We start from the raw sequence: 17,871 nt of genomic DNA, 5'->3' as shown, positions 1-17,871 counted from the left end.
GGTTGTTCTAAGGGACACCCACATCAACCATGATACCCAGGATGGCCCGGAACGCTTCGAGCTGCTCTGCTCGAGTGTGAATTGAACGAAGTTGTGTTCCTCAACAAATTTCCGTAGAAATCGCACAAACAGTATGAATGGGGTCTGACAACATTATATATGAACAGTAACTCAAGTCTAGAACCTCCCCAAGGCCAGTTCAATGGCTAATGCTTCAAGTGTGACTGGAATCGCTTTTTTCTTTTCTTTTCCCTATCCCATGCCTGGTGCGCCAACAATGAAACCTCCCAGTACCACGTCATGGCCTTATCTGGTACTCTTCCCTTTTCCCTGCTCTACTTGCTCTTTGCAGCAGCATCGTCGGCGGCGGCGGCTTTCTTCTTCAGGGCCTCGTGGTTCCTGCACCACTCGTCCCAGGCCTTCTTCATCTCCTGCTGCACCGCCGAGCCCTCCTCGGCGTCCCCGACCACGGCGTCCACGGCGGCGCGGTCGCCCTTGCTGGCGTGGAACACGCTCGAGGCCGCGATCAGGCACGCCGGCACCGCGGCCCTGGCGTGCGCCTTGGTCTCGCCAGCCTTCAGCTCCTCGTACACGCCCCTCAGCACCTCAAGCGCCTCTTCCCTGTCGACCTTCTTGTCCTCCTTCCTGCCGCCGGCGACCCCGGATCGCGCCTTGCGCAGCTTCTTCTGGTAGTCCTTGATCAGCTCAAACGCCCGGTCGGAGAGCGTCTTGATGGTCGACGTGCGGACAAGCTGCAGGAGTGGCTGCAGGATGGCGAGCGCCGCCGGGTTCGCCGCCTCGTTTCTCACGTAGATCTCGAGCAGGTCCAGCACGCGCCGCTTGAAGTTGACTACGGACTCCTTGGCGGCCTTGCGCTCCTTCTTTTTGCTCGGCGCCGCCTTGGCGCGCTGCTTGAACACCTCGGCCAGCTTGCTGTCGAGCTCCAGCATGTCCGAGTCGCTCATGTCCGAGTCATCGTCCGAGGTCTCGGCGTCCTGGTCCTTGTCGAGCCGGTGGCTGTTGAGGATCTTGCTGAGGGCCTCGTCAAGGGCCTCGAGGTTCTTGCCATCTTCAGCGTCGGCCTCCTCGTCGGATCCTGTTTCTTCGTCTTCATCCTCTTCCTCGTCCTCTTCCTCGTCCTCCTCCTCGCCGTCGCCGGTGTTGAGGCCGACAAACTCAACGTCCGAGTCCACCTCGACGTCGGAACCAAGCTCGTCGTCGGAATCGTCTTCGCCGTCGTCGTCCATGTCTTCGACATCCATTTCGTCTGCGTTGACATCATCGAACAGCGACTGCTGACCCTTGGCGCTCTCATCGGCGGAGAGGACGTCCAGGAGCAGCCCCAGTGCCTTGGGAGAAACCCGAGAGGTAAAGTTGCCAAACACCCGTTGCGAGATCTCTCGTAAGAGTGAGGATTGCTGAGAGACAAGAGACAACAGAATCTCGACCAAAAACTCCGCAGCGCCCTCCTCATCCGTCTGGAGACGAGTCTGGTACTCCTTCAGGTCGCTGAGAAGCTGGAACGCGTCCGGTTCCTCGTTGTAAAGTTGAGAAATGGCAATGGCGTAGAGGAGAGCCAGACCCTGTGCGATCTTGACCTCGTCCGAGGCGCTCTCGCCCGCGGAGGTGCTCGTCTTCATGAGCTTCTCCAAGCGCTTGCGTGCCGAATTGACTTCCTTCTTCATCTCGCCCTCCATGCGAATGTATTCTGGGTTGATCGACAGGACGGCGGTGCATAGGTAGTTCGAGTCCTCGGTCTTGCGCGAAAGTTTGGCGAAGGCGGACTGAAGACGGCTTCTGCTAAGTTCCGTGACCAGAGAGTGCGCGTTCGCCGGGATCCAGATAGGCTTTGCGTAGGCGAGTGAAGTCAGCTCTTGCAGCGCGACTTCAGGTGCCGAGGTGGTCAGACGGAAGATGTATTCGATGTAGACGCGGAGGTCAAGCTTGACAGCGCTGATGTCCTTTCTATGGCAATTGTCAGTTCCGAGCCGCAAACGAGGTTTGGGTGGGTGGGGGTTTGACGTACGATGTGGTGGAGGTCTTCATGACGGGCCCCCTCAGGACCTGCATGACATCCTCGCCCGTATCGGCCTTTACGTGCTGGAGGATCTTGTCGACGGTCTTGCTCTTGGTCATGACGTCGAACCGGTACAGGCCGTTGTTGTTGATCAGGTTGTCGAGTATGATACCGGTGGCTTCCGGGTGCGCCGCAGACGTTTCCTCGATGATCTTGCAGGTCTTGAGAGCCGCACGGTGGAGGAAGCGGTCCTCCTGAGCGGCCTGGTTGATGAGACAGGTCATCAGGTTCCTGCTGAAAAGAATATCAAGGAGGTCGTCGATGTCGGCGTAGCTCTGGAGCATCTTCTGGAAAACCAGGAAGCCCCTGAACTTTTGTCCCTCGGTGGCGGTCTTTGCGAAGAAGTTGTCTGTACAATCCCGATTAGTCTTTCCCCTAAAAAGTCGAACGCTCGTAGAACTCACCATCAACAACACGTTTCCAGAACGCCCTGAAGTCCTCGACATGCTCGGGGCCCCTGCGCAAGAAGTGACGCACAATGAGATCCCAAACAAAGTGAAGCTGGGGCGTCCAGTTGGCCTGCTTGTTCTTGCTGAAGCCAGCCCCCCTTCTTTGCTGTTGCTGTTGCTGCTGTTGCTTCTGCTGCTTCTCAACGTCGTCCTGGCCAATTTCCTTCAGGATGCCGGCAAGCTCGCCAAGGTTCCTCGGCGAGAGCGGGTGGTGGTGCTTCGACTGGTCGCCGCTGCTCAGCTCGGGGCACTGCTCGAAGGCGACGAGCCAGATGCCGACGCCCTCGGGAGTCTTGGACCATCCCAGCTCGACAAGCTGCTGCAGAACCATCTCGATGCGGTCCCGGTCCAGCTGCGCGAGCGCCTGGGCCACGACCCACCCGCACTGCGGCCGCAGCCAGACCTTCTTGTTCCCCAGCTTCACCAGGAGCCTCAGCACCTCGTTCCACCTGTCGGAGCCCTCATCCGGAGTGAACAGCACCCTCGCGCGCACGAAGCACTCGAGCCCAAACAGCTGGCCGAACCACAGGTCCCGCTCCTCCTGGCCCGGCATGTTGCCGCCGACGTGTGTCCTCTCCATAAGCATCCCCAGCACCTTATCGAACGTCAGGCCGGGATACTTGTCACGGCTCAGGTTCCTCGGCGGACCGAGGAGCTGGCTCAGAATCTCCGTCAGGACGATACTGTAGCCGAGCCTCGAGGCGGCCCTGCCACTCGCGAGACCGCGGAACAGGCGCCAGTCGAGGTGGCGCTGCAGCACGGCCTCCGTCACGCCGTCGCCGTCGAGAAGACTGGAGATGATGGCGCTGGCAGCCTCGAGGCGGTCCGTCTCGTTCTCGCTGCTGAGGAGGTCGTAGAGCTTCGCCTCGCGCAGGCGGTCCTTGCCCACAGAGTTCTCGACGAAGAGCTTCTTCTCTTGGAGCATCTTGGGCAACCTAGGGCCACCAGCGGCATTGGCATCGTGGGTGGCGGCGTCATTCGATTCGGGGGTATTGCTGCCGTCGGCTGGGGCGTCGTGGGAGCTCTTTGCGCGCTTGTTGGTCTGGGCAGCCTTGAGGGCTTCCCTCTCGGCGCGCTTGCGCTTTGCGCTCGCCGTCTTGGTCATTGTGTCGTGTTGGTGTCTGTGTCAATTGACACCTTTTCTTGCCGCAGCCGCTTCCAAATGGTATTCGGGCTGTTAGTGGGACCAAATCCAATCGTTGCTAATTTTTTTTTTTTGTCCCCTCTCTTCTTTTCTTGGACCGTCGCAAATGGTCAAGCTGAAAAGATCGCCGCCAGGGTACAATCCAAAAAAGTTTCGAGAGCAAAAAACATTCTGCCGTTATTGACCGCCTCGGCCACCAGCGGCACGCACACACATCATCACCTCACCTCACCTCACCCACGCCCCGCCGTTAGTGGGGGTCCCTGGGCGTGTCCACTTCTACCCGCGCACTGATCCAGTGCTTATCTGGATGTTAATCATATACCTTGTTCTTATGTGCTATATGGCGTCAAAGGAAGTACTTTTCTATCTCGTGCTAAGACACTCGATCGTCTGTTCTGCCTCTTCCCGTCTGTGCCTCCCATCAAAGCTTCTTACGACGGTAGTTTATTCACCTCGGTCGTACCACGTACATTGTATATCTCGAATCCAAATCCCAGGTTTCCAAACTCCCGGTATCTCTATTTTTCCTCTCTTTCTTTCTCTGGGTGCATCACCAGTGACCGACCTGCTCCTCACCCGACTCGCACCACCATGGCATCCTCCCCGGCCTCTCATTCGATTACGGTCCTAGAACCTGTCAGCCCGCATGGCGCCAATTTCGGAAATCTGTGCAGCGATTAGCCATACCAAGCAATTTCAATCACACCATGTCATCTGTGCCTCGCAGACATGGTACCCTGCTCACTTCCGCCATTTACCACCTGCCTTTCTCTCTCTCTCTCTCTCTCTCTCTCGCTCTGTGAGATTCATGGGCCCCCCGGGTTGGCCATGACTGGGGAGGCATGTCCAACACCGTCGATCACTCATCGCCCCCCAAATACGAAGTTTTTCTTCGCCCGACACGGGCTGAAAAAGACACCACCCACACAGACGCGATGGATGCTCGCCGAACCACTCTTCGTGCCGTCCTCGTAAGCACAACCTACGCAGCAAGGGCCTAGGATGGATGGTTCCGCGCCATGTACGTGCCCTAGAGTAGGCTATTCCCAACATCGGCCGCGAACCTCGTATTCCCGGCTCACACGCCAGCGACGACGGGCCAGTCAGGAGCCTCGAATGTGCGTTGTTCGTTCCCCGTCCATGCCTCTCGCCGCTACCTGTCTGTCACTTACCGTGCTGGTGTCCCAAGCGGGACACACTCTGTTCTAGAAGCCAGCAAAATAAAACAAAATAAACAACCGACCGCTCTGGGTGCCAGAGGCAAAGACCACCAAGCACGGAGAAAGCCTGTTGGAAAATGGATCGGGTCGCCATGTGTCTCCCGGGGCAGTTTGCAGCTTCCCCTCTCTTTGATTGCTTTTTTTCTGTTTCTTCCACAAACAATCCCGCAAACCTGCCAAATGTCATAGATACACTCCCCCTTCAAGTGCAAACATGGCCTTTTGCCCCGGAGCTCCGCAACGAGAAAACACATCTTCTCCTTGGGCCTTGATGGAGCGTTTTCGCTAGCAGAAAGAAACTCGGAAGAAAGACGCCACACCAACCTTCCCCCCCCTCCCCTCTCTCTAAGTTGTACAGGCACGATCGTTCGTAGTGGATACGAACGGCACGAAATCAGCTCATGGGAACGTACGGTTGTACTTCCGTATGTAGTCGCAAATCAAAAACCGGACAGGGGTGGGAAATCTCCCTTGCATCTTGGTCATATTCGCCCAGCCCACACCCTCAACGCCGTCTTTCTGTCGTCTGCTATATATCTATCGCCTCGCCGCTCCTGCCGTGCTGCCGGCCCAGCGTGCGTCGTTCTCTCTTCTCGATCGACTGCTTGAAGGGATGCGGTAGCCTCTCGTGCTCCCATAACCTGCCCAACCATCTCCAACAACGGCCCTGAGGAGGAAAAAGTGAAAGAAAAAAAGACAACGCTTCGTCCAAGTCAACGGCCGTATGGTGAAAGCTTGTTCCTCAACTATAATCAATAATCTGTGTTTTATCGTACTATTGTCATTAATCACACAATCACCTTAATACCGGTCTGTCTATTTGGCGCAGCAGCGCAATCGTCGTTCGGCTCTCGAGTCTCCGACACGAACCCCCCCAGATCAAATCTCAAAAAAACACCGAGCCAAGCATCACGACGACGCACAATGTCACTCCTCTTCCCCACGAAACGCCGGAGGCCGCTATGGCTCTACCTCGTACCCCCGGTCCTGGGCCTCCTCCTCCTAGCACATATCCACTCGTTCCGCATCCCCTCGACCCTCCTCCCCTATAATGCCATCTCTCCGGCGCATGATGACGACCAGGGCCACCCCTCGGCAGCTTCCCACCTGGAGTCGATGCCCGTCCAGGCTTTCTGGAAATCCCTCCAGGCCGCTCTCCACGTCGCCGAGCCCAGCCTTCCCTCCCCCCTCCGCCCGACTGCCGGGCCCCCGCTTTCCGATGGCGAGCTCGACTCGAGCCCCTCCTCCGAGACGGTAACAAACGACACCCCGCGCCGGAACCTCATCGCCCTCGACGACGCCTCCCTCGAGTCCCTCACCGCGCAGCACGCAGCCTTCGTGTCCGCCGTCAGGTCCACGCTGTCCGAGAAGCTCCCCTACTGGAAAGGCACCCGTGGCGTCGTCATGACCGCCGGCGGCGGCTACCTCGGCACCGCGCTGACCTCGATCCTCATGCTCCGCCGCTCCGGCTCCCGGCTCCCCGTCCACCTCTTCCTCGACACCCGCGCCGAGCGGGCCGCCGCCGCCGGCTTCTGCGACGGCATCCTCCGACGCATGGCCGTGGAGTGCCTCGTCGTAGAAGACCTCCTCCTCGCCAGCAACACCAGCGCCTCCATCAGGCACTACCAGTACAAGGTCCTCTCCATCCTCCTCTCCCCCTTCCAGCAGACCCTCTACCTCGACTCGGACGCCTGGCCCATTCACGACCCGGAGCCCCTGTTCACCTCCGAGCCCTTCGCCTCCCAAGGCCTCGTCACCTGGCCCGACTTTTGGCTCGAGACGGCATCCCCCAGCTACTACCGCATCGCCAACGCCCCCCTGCCCCCGCGGCCCCTCACCCGGCGCAGCTCCGAGTCCGGCATCCTGTTGTACGACAAGGCCACCCACGCCGACGACCTCCTCCTCGCGACCTACTACAACTGGTTCGGCCCGGGCTGCTTCTACCCCCTCCTCTCCCAGGGTGCCCCCGGCGAGGGCGACAAGGAGACCTTCCTCCACGCCGCCGCCGCTCTGGACCGGCCCTTCTGGGACGTCCGCACCCCCGTCACCGTCCTCGGCCGCTGGATCAACGGCTCCTTCGAGACCGCCACCATGCGCCAGGCCGACCCGGCTGAGGACTTCGGCCTCTTCAACGCCACCGCCGCCCTCGATCACGCGCGCGAGGACCCGGCCGAGTCGCGGCGCAGGGCCGCCAAGACCTTGTTCATCCACCACAACCTCTTCAAGCTCGACGTCGGCGCCGTCGGCGCCTCCTCGGACCCCATGTTCCGTCTCGACGAGGAGGGCAGGGCCGGCCGGCTGTGGGGCCCCGGGGGAGGCGGCCAGCTGACCCGGGACAGCGGCTTCGATGTTGAGCGTCGCATGTGGGACGTCGTGCTCGCAGCCAAGGCCTGCGGCTCAGCGTCTCAGGTGCCCGCCGACGACGACGCCAGCGATGACGGCTGTGGGCGCCTGGTACGCTGGTACGAGGCCGTCTTCGGCGAGGCGCCGCCTCTGCGTTCCGGTTCCGCGTCCGCGGCGTGGAGGTGAGAGTCTGGCCTTTCTTGGAGTAGAAAGCTCAGGGGTAAGAGGGGTGAGCAACGAAGATGCATCCCGTACTCAGGGGCAAGGCGGATTAGAACGACGGCAGGAGGGGGTGAGGCGGAGCCTCCGACACCCGACTCTCGTGATTCGTGTGACAGAACTACTGCGGACGGATCGACTCTCCAGATTCGTGCAACAGAACTACTGCGGACAGATCCGAGGAACGGGAAACCAGGAGGCCCACGACACGATTGATACCCGTCAGGGAATAGAAAGACACGACGGGCCTCGGGCTGTGATCTGCCCAGCTCGGAGGGGGGGTCCGCGCGTGAAGATTGGGAGCCTGTCTCTCCATCTCACCATTCCACACCGTTCGCCACCCCTAGTCTTTTCTTTGTCTTTGTCTCTGCCGCTCGTGGAGGAATGTTTGATGTTTTAGCTCAGAGGCCTGGGCATGCCCCCATCGACGGGCATCGATCTGGAGCCGGCCGCCACAAACGCATGCTGGTAGACGACGGACGCCCTGCTAGCAGATGTGACGTGCGCCTGTCGCGGGCGCCGGCCAGGAGCCCCGTGAGGGGGATCCCGTCAGCCATCCCTCCGCACCCCTGAACGACGGACCCTCCGCCGTCTGTCGAATCTCGTCGTCGACTAGAAATTCGAAACAAACAAAGAAAAATCCAACGACTGGCGTCCGCCTCCAAAAAAAGGGGTTATGCATAGGTAGTCCGCCCGCCTCGCGGCCGGCCCCTTTCCAAATGAGGGAGAGAACCGGGCGTGCCCACCCGGCGCGAGGAATGCCATGGGGAATTGGGGCCGGCGCCACTCAGTCGCTGGACCAAGACGGAGGCCGGGCTAGGCCGGGTTCGGCCGGTTTGGTCGATTGAGATGTGGCGGCGCCGGTCTCTCCCGATCAGGCCGTTGTTCGTTTCCCCCATTGGAGGTAAACGAGGAGAGCTGAGGGAAGACGTGCACAAGCGAAAGAGGGACCCTGAAGATTCCTTGAAGCCGTCGTGGCGGGGAGAGGCAAGGTGGGGGTGGTTATCATGGGATCATAGCACAGCCCGTCAGGTAGTGCAGTCGGACAATTTTTACACGAACCCTTGCGATGATGGCACAGGGCCCGGGGGGGGGGGGGGGGGGGGGGTGATGCATGCGCCTCGCCTAGCAACGGCGCGGGCGCGGACGCGGGATTATCAATCACTGTGACTGACGGGGGGGTTGGATGCACTTGTTGTTTGAAATGAATTGAAATCAATCCGAGGCACATTGCGCAGCTTCATGCTTCCCGCGACACGGTTCCGAACAGGGTGAACGTCGGCTGTCCGCACCCTGCTGTGGCAGCTCGTTGGTGCGGCGATCTGAGGCTTACTATTCGTACCTACGATGATGAGATACGTATATCCAAGGCGGACCCTCGTCGATGTTGCGGTATCAGCTGCTACTGCTACTGCTACTGCTGCCGCTGCCGCTGCCGCTTCTGCTCGTACTCGTGCTTTTGCTTGCTGTATTCCGGCCTCGCGCGCTGGGTGCTTCTCGTTTCGACCAGGGAAGGGGGAGGGGGGTGTCTGGGGAATGGGAGGCCCAGTCAGTCATCAGTCCGACGGGCAACGCATCGTTCCCCATTGTTCGGCAACACGACATATGAAGAACCCGGCTCACCGGGTGATATCGTTCGTTTCAGACATCGGTGTGCGGGCTCCTGCAAGGAAAAAAGAAAAAAGTTCGGGACATAATTAATGAGAAACCGTCAGTCCCCTTGTCCACCCCCGGTCGGTATGGCACGGCTGCGTTGTTTAGACCCAGCCGTTGTTGGATCGTCGCATCGTAGACCAACCAGGGCAACCAGCAGCTGACCCGGCATGAACCCATTCGACATCGGGGGGTTTTTTGGAGCTTGCTCGTACGGAGTGCTACGAAATAACCGTCCCCGTATCTGCGCTTCCCTGCCCGCAGCCGTTGTTGCCTTGCTGCGTCTCAGAATAGAAGCTCTCCCCTCCCCCCCTCCCGTCGACGAGCAAAGCGGGGAACACAGTCCAGTTCAGCTGATGTCAGAGTAGCCCATGTACCGGTATGCCTTCTTTCCATGAGGGGGATTCGGTCTCAGCCTAGGTAGCAACAACCAGGTATTCCGGGGAGCTGGCGATGACGGGGGTGATGGTTTGCAAGGCGGCGGTGCAGAGTGAGTGAGGGGTAAACAGAATCCCTCGACAGCCTTGCCCATGACGATAGCGTCAGCGAATGCAACCGACGCGGTGGTCTGTTTCGACAGCGACTCCATTTCCAAGGGGAGAAGGTGGATGGATGCCAAGGTTTCTCGACCAGCAGCTGGAATCCCGGCGGTGCCCGTGATGCGATGATGCAAGCAACCCGGGAGCTGCCCAGATTCGAGAGACGAAATGGACCTCGGTCGTCCGCACACCCCAACACCAAGCATATCCGTAGGATGAAGATGGCGAGTCGTGCCAACTCCACCAGTGCAAGGAAAGCCGAGTATGAAAATCTCTTGTAAGGGGAGAAAGCGAGCTTCCAAACCCACGAACATACGTTTCCTGTTGCTTTTGCTGTTGCTGATCCCTGGTTCGTCTTCCAGTGCACGTTCCCCCGCTCGTCCTTCAACCCCACCACCAGACCCACCTCACCCCTCCGTCATCAACCATCCCGCCAACGGGACCGCAGCGTGCCAGCTGCCAAACGCCTGGCTGACGGCGGCTAAAGCGAACGACGTCACACCCGAGGACGGCCGAATATCCTTGCCGCACTCACGTGATTTCGCGTTTGAGCAGGGGTCTGGGAGGCAGGGTCTGCAGGGGCCCATTGTTTACATGAGTCGCGAGTCCGCAGTTCGTAAACAAAGTACAAAGTGTCCCGCCACGAAAAAAACGAGAAGCGCCGAGAAGAAACCCCCTCACTAGTGTGTAGGAGCAGAAAAGTACTCGGGTATCCGAGAGTGGTAGATAGGGTACCGATAGTTAGCCTTCGCATTTCTGCCCGCATTGCAACGCCAGGGCGTCTCTTAATTCCGGCACTCGCGCTTTACCCTGCCCTCACCATAGCCGTACCACCGAGAGGGGACAAAGAAAAGATAGGGAAGAGAGGGACGAGGCGCTGTTACGGCGTCAAACGGCACCGTTTGATCTCGTCAAGTACCGGAGGACGAGCGAGTCCTCAAACGTCGAAGCAAGACATAGTCGGCCGTAGAGGATGAGAGTTTAAAGAGAAGAAAAAGGACGAGGTAAAAAGGAGGGGCGTTCTCTATGCACCGCGACTTGAAGCCAGCTTGTACGCGTGTTTGATCGTGGGCTGGGCTTCCCGAAAAGCAGAAGGAGGAGGGGGCACGGGAGTGAGTACCTAGGAGAAGCAAAGAGTGAGGGGGGGCAAGTGACAGGCTCTGTGCGCGCGCGAGGAGGCAGAGCTGAGGAAACCAGAACAACGGGAGAGAGGGGGGGACACCGAGGGGAACCGCCATCGCGGGAGGGGTCGGTCACGCGCGGCTTCGGCTTCCATCGTGCGCCTGTCGAGTGGACGCTTGTCTGTCCCTCAGCGCCAAACCCGGAGCTAAAAGTTGAGCTCGTCAACCTCCCCATGCCATCACGCCGCCTCATTGGATTGTTCGCAACGCCTTCTTTTTCCATCATCATGCAGGTAATCTTCGATAGTGCAAGGCGGGCTCATCGGTCCTACCCCATCGTGCGCCCTTGTAGCGCCCACCCAACGATCAAGGTCTCATACGCGCGGGCAAACAAACAAGGCGAAGCCATCCAATCCGGTTTCTCGGTGGGCTCGCCGGTCAGGCGTCAGACTGACCGACATGCTTGTCGGTGATGATGCACGCTGCTGCTGCTGCTGTTGTTGTTGTTGTTGTTGTTGTTATGATTAGTATTGTTGTCGCGCTGCCCTGGCTTGTTGTGCTGGGTGCGGTAGGATGGCCGTCAAATTGGCCATGAAATCAATCGACATCGGGTGCCACTGGCATGGTACTGATGCCTTGAATTGTGGAAGTGCTCCAGAAAAAAGGACGATGCGACCGCCTGAGAATGACGGCCCGGTCGAGCGGGATCTCGATACAAATCCATGAGGCGAACTACTCTCGGTCTCCTGTCTCGGGGTCTTGGGGAAGAGGGTCTGCAGGCCAGGAGGGAAGGGGGGTTTTTTGAGCGATGACGATCGCTGCCAGGCCCGAATCCGAGGAGATGACGTCTGCTGTATGTAGGGCCGGGAGTGATCGGGGCGGGAGGTGCGTGATCGATGATTTACTCATCGAGATGTGATTTCCTTGCACCGCCCTCTACGTCGTCGCTCACTCGCACATGCCAGGTATTGAGAAAGGGCGGGGCATCTGGGCCACCTAACAAAGGAAAAGAGGAATGGCAAAACATGGGAAAACCACCCACACTACAACAACGTCTGGTAATAATAATATATATATCAATCGATAGGTCTTGCGATTCTCAGACCTAATCTGCAAAGATACTGAAATAAAAGTACGAATTGACGGAGCAATCGCAAAAAGAGTGAATTTCACCAAATGAATAAAAGTGCGGTAATGACTGGCAGTGTATTTCTGTATAGAGTATGAAGGCTAACGATAATAAACGTGTATGAATGATTGTGTATGAGGGGATGTGTCCTTCCTGACCCCTTCTTGGGTCTGTGAATCCCTTTTTCAATAGGTGGGTGGCCTTCCTATTGTTCCATCCCTTGTGTTAACCACCACGTGATTCTTGGGACCATGCCACCCAACCCCATTACAGTATCTACCGGTATTGTACGCAGCCAGCAGCCCAACGGTAACGATGGTGGGGTGGCCTTGTTATCTCTTCTTGTTTTACTGTTCCGCAATGTGCAAAACCCCAGGGTGAGACCGTGTCCGCTTATCATGGGAGGATGCCTGAATGCCATGTCTTTTTGTTTTCAATTTTTCGAGAAAAAACGCTTATTGTGGACATTGCCCCTCGAATTCCCTTCTCGCGTCTGCAGAGCCGAATCGCGATCGCGGAACACACACACAAATGGATGATGGATGCACACCACAGCGACAGCGCAGCGGTGTCACCCGCCATCGCATCTTGAGCTTATGCCAGTTATTCTCCGACCGCTTGGACGACAAATATGTTGGGGGGTTTCTCGGTTGGGCTTTTCCTTTTCACTTTGTCCTTTTTGGGGGGAGAACAACCAATGTTGGGATCTCGACATTTTGGATGAATCGTATCATTTTTCAGTTGGATAATCTTCATCAACGCGATCAGGAGGTAGCTCCTGACAGCCTGTCGTCTTGGACCCCTGATGGTGTGAAGCTCGTGCGATTGATGGAGCAACGCGAAAGGAGGCTCATCTTGCCGAACCGGGATGCTCACTGTATGTACAATGGGCCTCGGCTGAGTCTCCGACCTTCGTTACAAGGTTTGAGGCGCAATCCAAATAGGTAGACCGGTGCCGTCAAGAGACGGCCTGTGTCAGTCACTGTCAGTCAACTTTTTGATTTCTCCCCGCCCGCCTTCACCGACGACCGACAGGTGCGGATGCCTGTGCACGCAATCCGCTTTGAATTGGAACCCCTTCCACTAGCAACTATGGTCTAGACGCCGGTCGTTCGTGGGCCAATGACAGCTGGCGGCTAGCGGCGAGGTGATGAGACAGGGTCGGCCGTCGATATCAACAGGGTTGACGATAGCATCAGCCCTTTCGCCGAGTCGAGAATTATGTGAGACGCCGTTTCTTCCATTGTTGAATTCGGGAGCCTCGTTCATACGCACTTGTCTAATTCCTGACCTGGAGAAATCATTCGAGGGCCATTACATCACGCACAGGCGACAAACAAGATCACGCTCATTTTCAACCTGGAATAGGCTTTGATCAAGGACCGACATCCACTTGTCGATCAAGGCTGTGTCGGTCGACCGAGTATCCGTAATGGAGTCGAGCTGTCCAAGAACAGTCCAAAGTAAACAAAAGGACCCCTAAGACGGCGGGCGTGTCGAGGGGAGCTGGGGATGCTGCATGGTTTGGTAACGAAGAGGGGTTCTGTGCACCCGGGAGTCATCACACAAACATGTATGTCCTTGACCAGGCCATTATGGGTGGAGCTCTAATCCCGGTTGCTGGTGAATGCTGATGCTGATGTTGCCATGTCGTCCGTGTCGTCCGGGACAGCAACGCGAGATACGAGAATCTCTCTCTATCGAGAGCTTTCCCAGTCCCCACTTCGTGAGTCGCGGCCGGCTGCTGCGTGACTACTCCTGCACGAAGCTGGACCATCTCGCCATCGATAGATAGTTGCGGTCACTGGGGGAGCTGTTGGAGCTTTCAACAACCCTGGCTGTGGAGGCTAGTGAGCCGGCCAACATGGCGGAGCATCAGAAACATGGCTGTAGCGCATGTAGTAGCTGCAGCGGCTTGATGCAGCTTGGCTCGTTGCCCGCAGTGCAAAGTATAGCTCTGCATCCCTCCCCGGTATCCATCCAACCTCGCTGCACATTCGCTCTCTGCATACGAGCCCGTACATACGTACACTTACTACTGCACTCGCGTTGACGTACAGCATACCGGTAGCTGCAGCGGACCGTGTCGTGGGTGGGGGAACAGGTGGGCTGGCGCCGGCCGTCCACCATTTTCTGTTGCCCCGTGGAACAAATCTATGAGGCGCGACGTTTGCAAACAAACATCGGCCGGTTCTGCGGCCATGTCACCAAAGTTTCGATACTCTTGTCAGACGACCAATTTCCGCAGCCGCCGTCTTCACTTCAGACTAGATCTAGCCATTGAGCGCGACACACGTGCGAATATACACGGCATCATTGTCTCTTGCTCCTGCACGGAACACATTGTGGAGATGAACGACTGAGCGTGCCGCTTCACCGCCGGCCGGTCTTAGACAGAGTTTGACTGGCATCTGATCTGGCGTCTGGCAGCCTTCAATGCCCGTGCCCTGCGCTTCGGGGTGTCGCGCCGCTGCTCAACTTCCATCACTTGAACGCTTGTTCAGCGCCGCTGATGATGGGGGGGTTCTTTCTGGTGAACAGCAGGCAAGCTGCCATTCGCCCGTCTGTTCGCCGCCAGACCAGCCGAAGCTGGGCCTAGACCGGCTGTGTGAAACAGGATCACGGGGACGACACGAAGAGACTGGGCGGAGTCGACATCTGTGGCTCTGCGGGAATGTCGTCAGCCATCATCTCGGTGTACGATGTATCTATCGTTCGCTTAGGTCTGGTTTGGTCTGGTAGTGGCCAAGCTCCCCCAAGCTCCAGCTCCAGCTCCCCCAAGCTTCCGAGCTATTCCTATGTAGCGTAGAGAGCTCCATCGGTGCGTGCCCACCACCCTTCCGGATCAGGATGCCTCTGTCAGCCACCAAAACCGCAAGGGCCTGTCTCAGCCTTCGCGGGACCCTGGGATTCCTCGCTCGGCCGGCGGCCGGCGGCTTGGAGACAATTGAGGTACTATATCGGGCTTGTTAGCAACTTCTAACAGGCGTCGATTGTTTATTCGAGAACTGCAACGCAGGGTAAAGGTCGCACGGGACTATATCAACCGTACCATTCCTAGGTGGGTAGGAAGAGCGGAGCCACAGCACGCAAACACTTGCACCGCACGAGTGAGCAGTGTAGCGTAGCCGGGGTCAGGACCGGGAGTGAGGCCAGGCCGATGAGCGGGGGTGGTAAGCGAGGGATTGCCCTGAGCTTAGCTGAGAAACTTAATGAAGCCTTGCGAGTTGCCGGTACACCACCCCCAGCGGCCCCCAGTTGCAGCTCAGCAGATCCCAGTCGATCCCACGTCGTCAACCCAGGGCTGGCCCCGTTGGTTGCTGTGGGGAGAAGATGACTATGGGGCGAATGGACCGCTTCTTTTTTTATTTTTTACCCCTTCTTTCTTTTCCCCCTTGGAAATTTCCTTCTGTACCCGGAGGCTCGTTTGCCGCGTTGCTGGTCCATCGCTCTCAGATCCGCTTTGCGGAGAGTAGTACGGATACCAGTAGCCGTTTCCAGAAGCACATGTCACGCTGAAAATCTTTGCAGATTGGTTCAGCCATGTAAATATGTCTAGTGTGGAAGTCTCAAAAGGGGCGCCGCCGTCGTGCATTGTCTCTGTGCCAGATGTGCCAGATGTGCCAAAACTCCGTTCTGGCCGTGCCGTCAAGGCGACATAATTCGGTAGAACCGGTTTTTAGAGTCTTGGCCCCGGTTGGCTGGCCGCACTGTTGGGCCGACTTCGCTTTGGGGTGCGCCAGGTTTTCCAGATGGAAACTACCTTGCACAAACAGGGCCATCGAGATATGGCCTGCATCCTTTGTACGTCATTCTGGTCTTTGTGAATGTCACCGGAGTCCGCGCCGAGGACACCCAGGAATGGAATTACCTTTGGTATCTCTAAGGGCAAGAATGATCGCTTGATGCAGACCCCTCCCCAGCCGGGGAAACAAAAGGCGTTGTATCTAAAGGATCGACAACACGAATCGGCAAGCGACTGTGTTTTGTCATCCTAGATGGCATTCCTTTAGATCAACCAGTCCCAGGTAGGTAGTCAGCAGTCAGCGGCTAGCAGCCACGATACGCATGATATGGGGGGTTCAGCCACCGCGCAATTTTCTGCTAACCTTGTCTCAAGCAGGACCCTTCTCGCAGGCTTCGACCCAGCAACCGAAGAATGTTGCAAGGAGTCATGTTGAGCTCTGGAGTCTTACTTCGGTTCTCTTCTCTCCAGAACCATTGCCGTCTATTTCCGCAGTGCGCTGCACGGCAGGGCCCTGCGGCGGCATCGATTAGTTGGTGCACCGCCCGTCGAGGCCGAGCTGAAGGGATGACGAGACGGGCAAGACTTGGGAGATCCCGGGCGTGGGATGCCCTGTCCGAAGCAGCCAGGCGTTTCCGTTTCTGCGGCTTGGAGGTGTTGTAGCCTTGCCAACCTGTATCGAATATTAAGGATGGAGGTGATGGCCAAGGGTCTCGACGAATGAAGATGGAATGGCACGATTAGAATGCAGAGAGCGGGTAGCGCAATCGGCAAGGCGGCGCCTGGTGTAATTGCCTGGGCCCTGATGCTGAACGCTGGTAGGCCAAACGCTTGGTTGCTAAGAGCAGGGGGAGAGTCAGTCAGTGTGTGTGCGCTGGCATAGGAGCGACATACAGGAGAGACAAGACAGCACGCACTCTAATTGCCGTCCGTATCTGGTACTTGCTCGTGTACGGGTAGGTGGACAGAAACCTGCGTACCACCACCCAGGCGCGGATTAGGAGATGCTCTGTAGTAAGGCGAACACCAGACAGGGGCAGACAAGCTCGGTAAGGCGATACGCCAACACACCGCTCATTTCTTGGTGGCCGACGGTAGGAGACCTTGGAGGCTATGAGAAGGAACGACGTGCGTCTTGGTCGACGACGATGGTGGGCTTGGTTTGATGATGGACGGCGCCGGACAATGATGTAAGTCGAGGGTCTAGGCCCGGTTTTTTCCAAGTCATGTTAGCTAGTGTATGCGGAGGCATTTGAGAGGTTGACAAGACGGACAATACCAGATGGCAGCTCAGCTGACAAGCGTGGCATTGCAAGTCGCGCTCTTGGCCTCGACTTGCCTGACTCTTATCAGTCGCCCGGCGGTCCTGCATGGCGTTTGGGTTTTTCGGAAAATTAGACTAGCGCCAGTCCGTTGGCCAAACACAGCGGCCATCGTCAGCTACATTGCCGTGGTCGATAGCTCGAGGCGACGGCGAGTTTGAGAAACTGGATAGAGTCATAGGGCAGCAGAGCCGTTGTGGGTAAAGAGGGACGGGTGGAGGATGGCTTGCGATAGAGCATATCGTTGGTATCCTTTGCTAACGCCGGTCATCTGCTCTCTGCGCATGTACCAGTATTGTTGCTCGCCAGGATGCTCTTGAATGCGTTACCGGAAGTTGTATTCCTAGCCGGAGTCACCTGGGTATCCGTTTTGCCTCGGGCGCTAGACAAGCCAAGAGGTTTTCGTGTTGGTGCTGGGCTTGATGTCATGAGACAGAGTACCTAGGTAGTGTTCCCAGGGCAAGAGGGAGAACAGGAGTTGTATAAGTGATTGTGACAAGAAACAATGCAAAGGTACGGCATATCGAGCATTGTTTGAGCTAGAATTAGACTTGCACAGCACAAAGCACATGGCACAAAGAGCATTGCTCCATCCAACGGGGCGAAACGTCCTTGCCTTAGTAACCCATCTTTATCTACCTAGGTCTAGGTAGGTAGGGTAGGTACGACTGACTACCACCTGCTTCCTCAGGGGGTCAGGAAAGAAAGGCAAGGTACGCTCGTAAGTAGGTAGATACCTTCCCCTTGTAGGCTACCTTCCTGCTATACGTACCGACCTTTCTTACCATCTGCCGCTGGTTGGATCATGTTGGGTCGGCGCCGGGTCCGATGCACGGTTTTCTTTCCCCTTCTTTCTACGGATACACTCACTACCTAGTTAATATTCTATGCTCATTTTCTCTCCCTG

General features: G+C 57.4%; 4 protein-coding genes across 4 annotated transcripts; 2 read left to right on the top strand and 2 right to left on the bottom strand.

Moving 5' to 3' along the window:
• Positions 1–48: 48 nt before the first annotated feature.
• LY79DRAFT_634053 (DNA polymerase phi) lies at positions 49–3,839 on the bottom strand. The gene is made up of 3 exons (XM_060562224.1): positions 2,482–3,839; positions 2,027–2,426; positions 49–1,965 (listed from the first exon to the last, which is right to left on the bottom strand). The coding sequence occupies exons 1-3, from the start codon at positions 3,629–3,631 to the stop codon at positions 336–338; spliced, it is 3,180 nt and encodes a 1,059-aa protein (XP_060413099.1). The 5' UTR covers positions 3,632–3,839; the 3' UTR covers positions 49–335.
• A 1,978-nt stretch (positions 3,840–5,817) lies between these two features.
• Positions 5,818–7,422, top strand: LY79DRAFT_591043 (alpha-1,2-mannosyltransferase; the record flags this gene model as incomplete). Its single annotated transcript, XM_060561228.1, has 2 exons — positions 5,818–7,193; positions 7,233–7,422. The coding sequence occupies 2 exons, from the start codon at positions 5,818–5,820 to the stop codon at positions 7,420–7,422; spliced, it is 1,566 nt and encodes a 521-aa protein (XP_060413098.1).
• A 1,457-nt stretch (positions 7,423–8,879) lies between these two features.
• LY79DRAFT_240652 (uncharacterized protein) lies at positions 8,880–10,052 on the bottom strand. The gene is made up of 3 exons (XM_060551742.1): positions 9,494–10,052; positions 9,079–9,382; positions 8,880–8,984 (listed from the first exon to the last, which is right to left on the bottom strand). The coding sequence occupies exons 1-2, from the start codon at positions 9,959–9,961 to the stop codon at positions 9,167–9,169; spliced, it is 684 nt and encodes a 227-aa protein (XP_060413097.1). The 5' UTR covers positions 9,962–10,052; the 3' UTR covers positions 8,880–8,984; positions 9,079–9,166.
• A 2,042-nt stretch (positions 10,053–12,094) lies between these two features.
• On the top strand, positions 12,095–13,222 carry LY79DRAFT_240841 (uncharacterized protein). Its single transcript, XM_060551743.1, has 2 exons — positions 12,095–13,120; positions 13,195–13,222. The coding sequence occupies exon 1, from the start codon at positions 12,312–12,314 to the stop codon at positions 12,843–12,845; it is 534 nt and encodes a 177-aa protein (XP_060413096.1). The 5' UTR covers positions 12,095–12,311; the 3' UTR covers positions 12,846–13,120; positions 13,195–13,222.
• The last annotated feature ends 4,649 nt before the right edge of the window (positions 13,223–17,871 follow it).

Source organism: Colletotrichum navitas, assembly GCF_030913465.1.
Source record: "Colletotrichum navitas strain CBS 125086 chromosome Unknown LY79scaffold_38, whole genome shotgun sequence".
Taxonomy (NCBI): domain Eukaryota; kingdom Fungi; phylum Ascomycota; class Sordariomycetes; order Glomerellales; family Glomerellaceae; genus Colletotrichum; species Colletotrichum navitas.
This window is presented reverse-complemented; position numbering and strand designations above follow the sequence as displayed.

Coding starts and splice junctions, on each gene's coding strand:
- LY79DRAFT_634053 (XM_060562224.1), bottom strand. CDS start 3,631: ATGACCAAGACGGCGAGCGCAAAGCGCAAGCGCGCCGAGAGGGAAGCC. Junction 2,427..2,481: donor CTGGAAACGTGTTGTTGATG/GTGAGTTCTACG, acceptor GGGATTGTACAG/ACAACTTCTTCGCAAAGACC. Junction 1,966..2,026: donor ATGAAGACCTCCACCACATC/GTACGTCAAACC, acceptor CAATTGCCATAG/AAAGGACATCAGCGCTGTCA.
- LY79DRAFT_240652 (XM_060551742.1), bottom strand. CDS start 9,961: ATGTTCGTGGGTTTGGAAGCTCGCTTTCTCCCCTTACAAGAGATTTTC. Junction 9,383..9,493: donor ATCCCCCTCATGGAAAGAAG/GCATACCGGTAC, acceptor AGACGCAGCAAG/GCAACAACGGCTGCGGGCAG.
- LY79DRAFT_240841 (XM_060551743.1), top strand. CDS start 12,312: ATGCCATGTCTTTTTGTTTTCAATTTTTCGAGAAAAAACGCTTATTGT.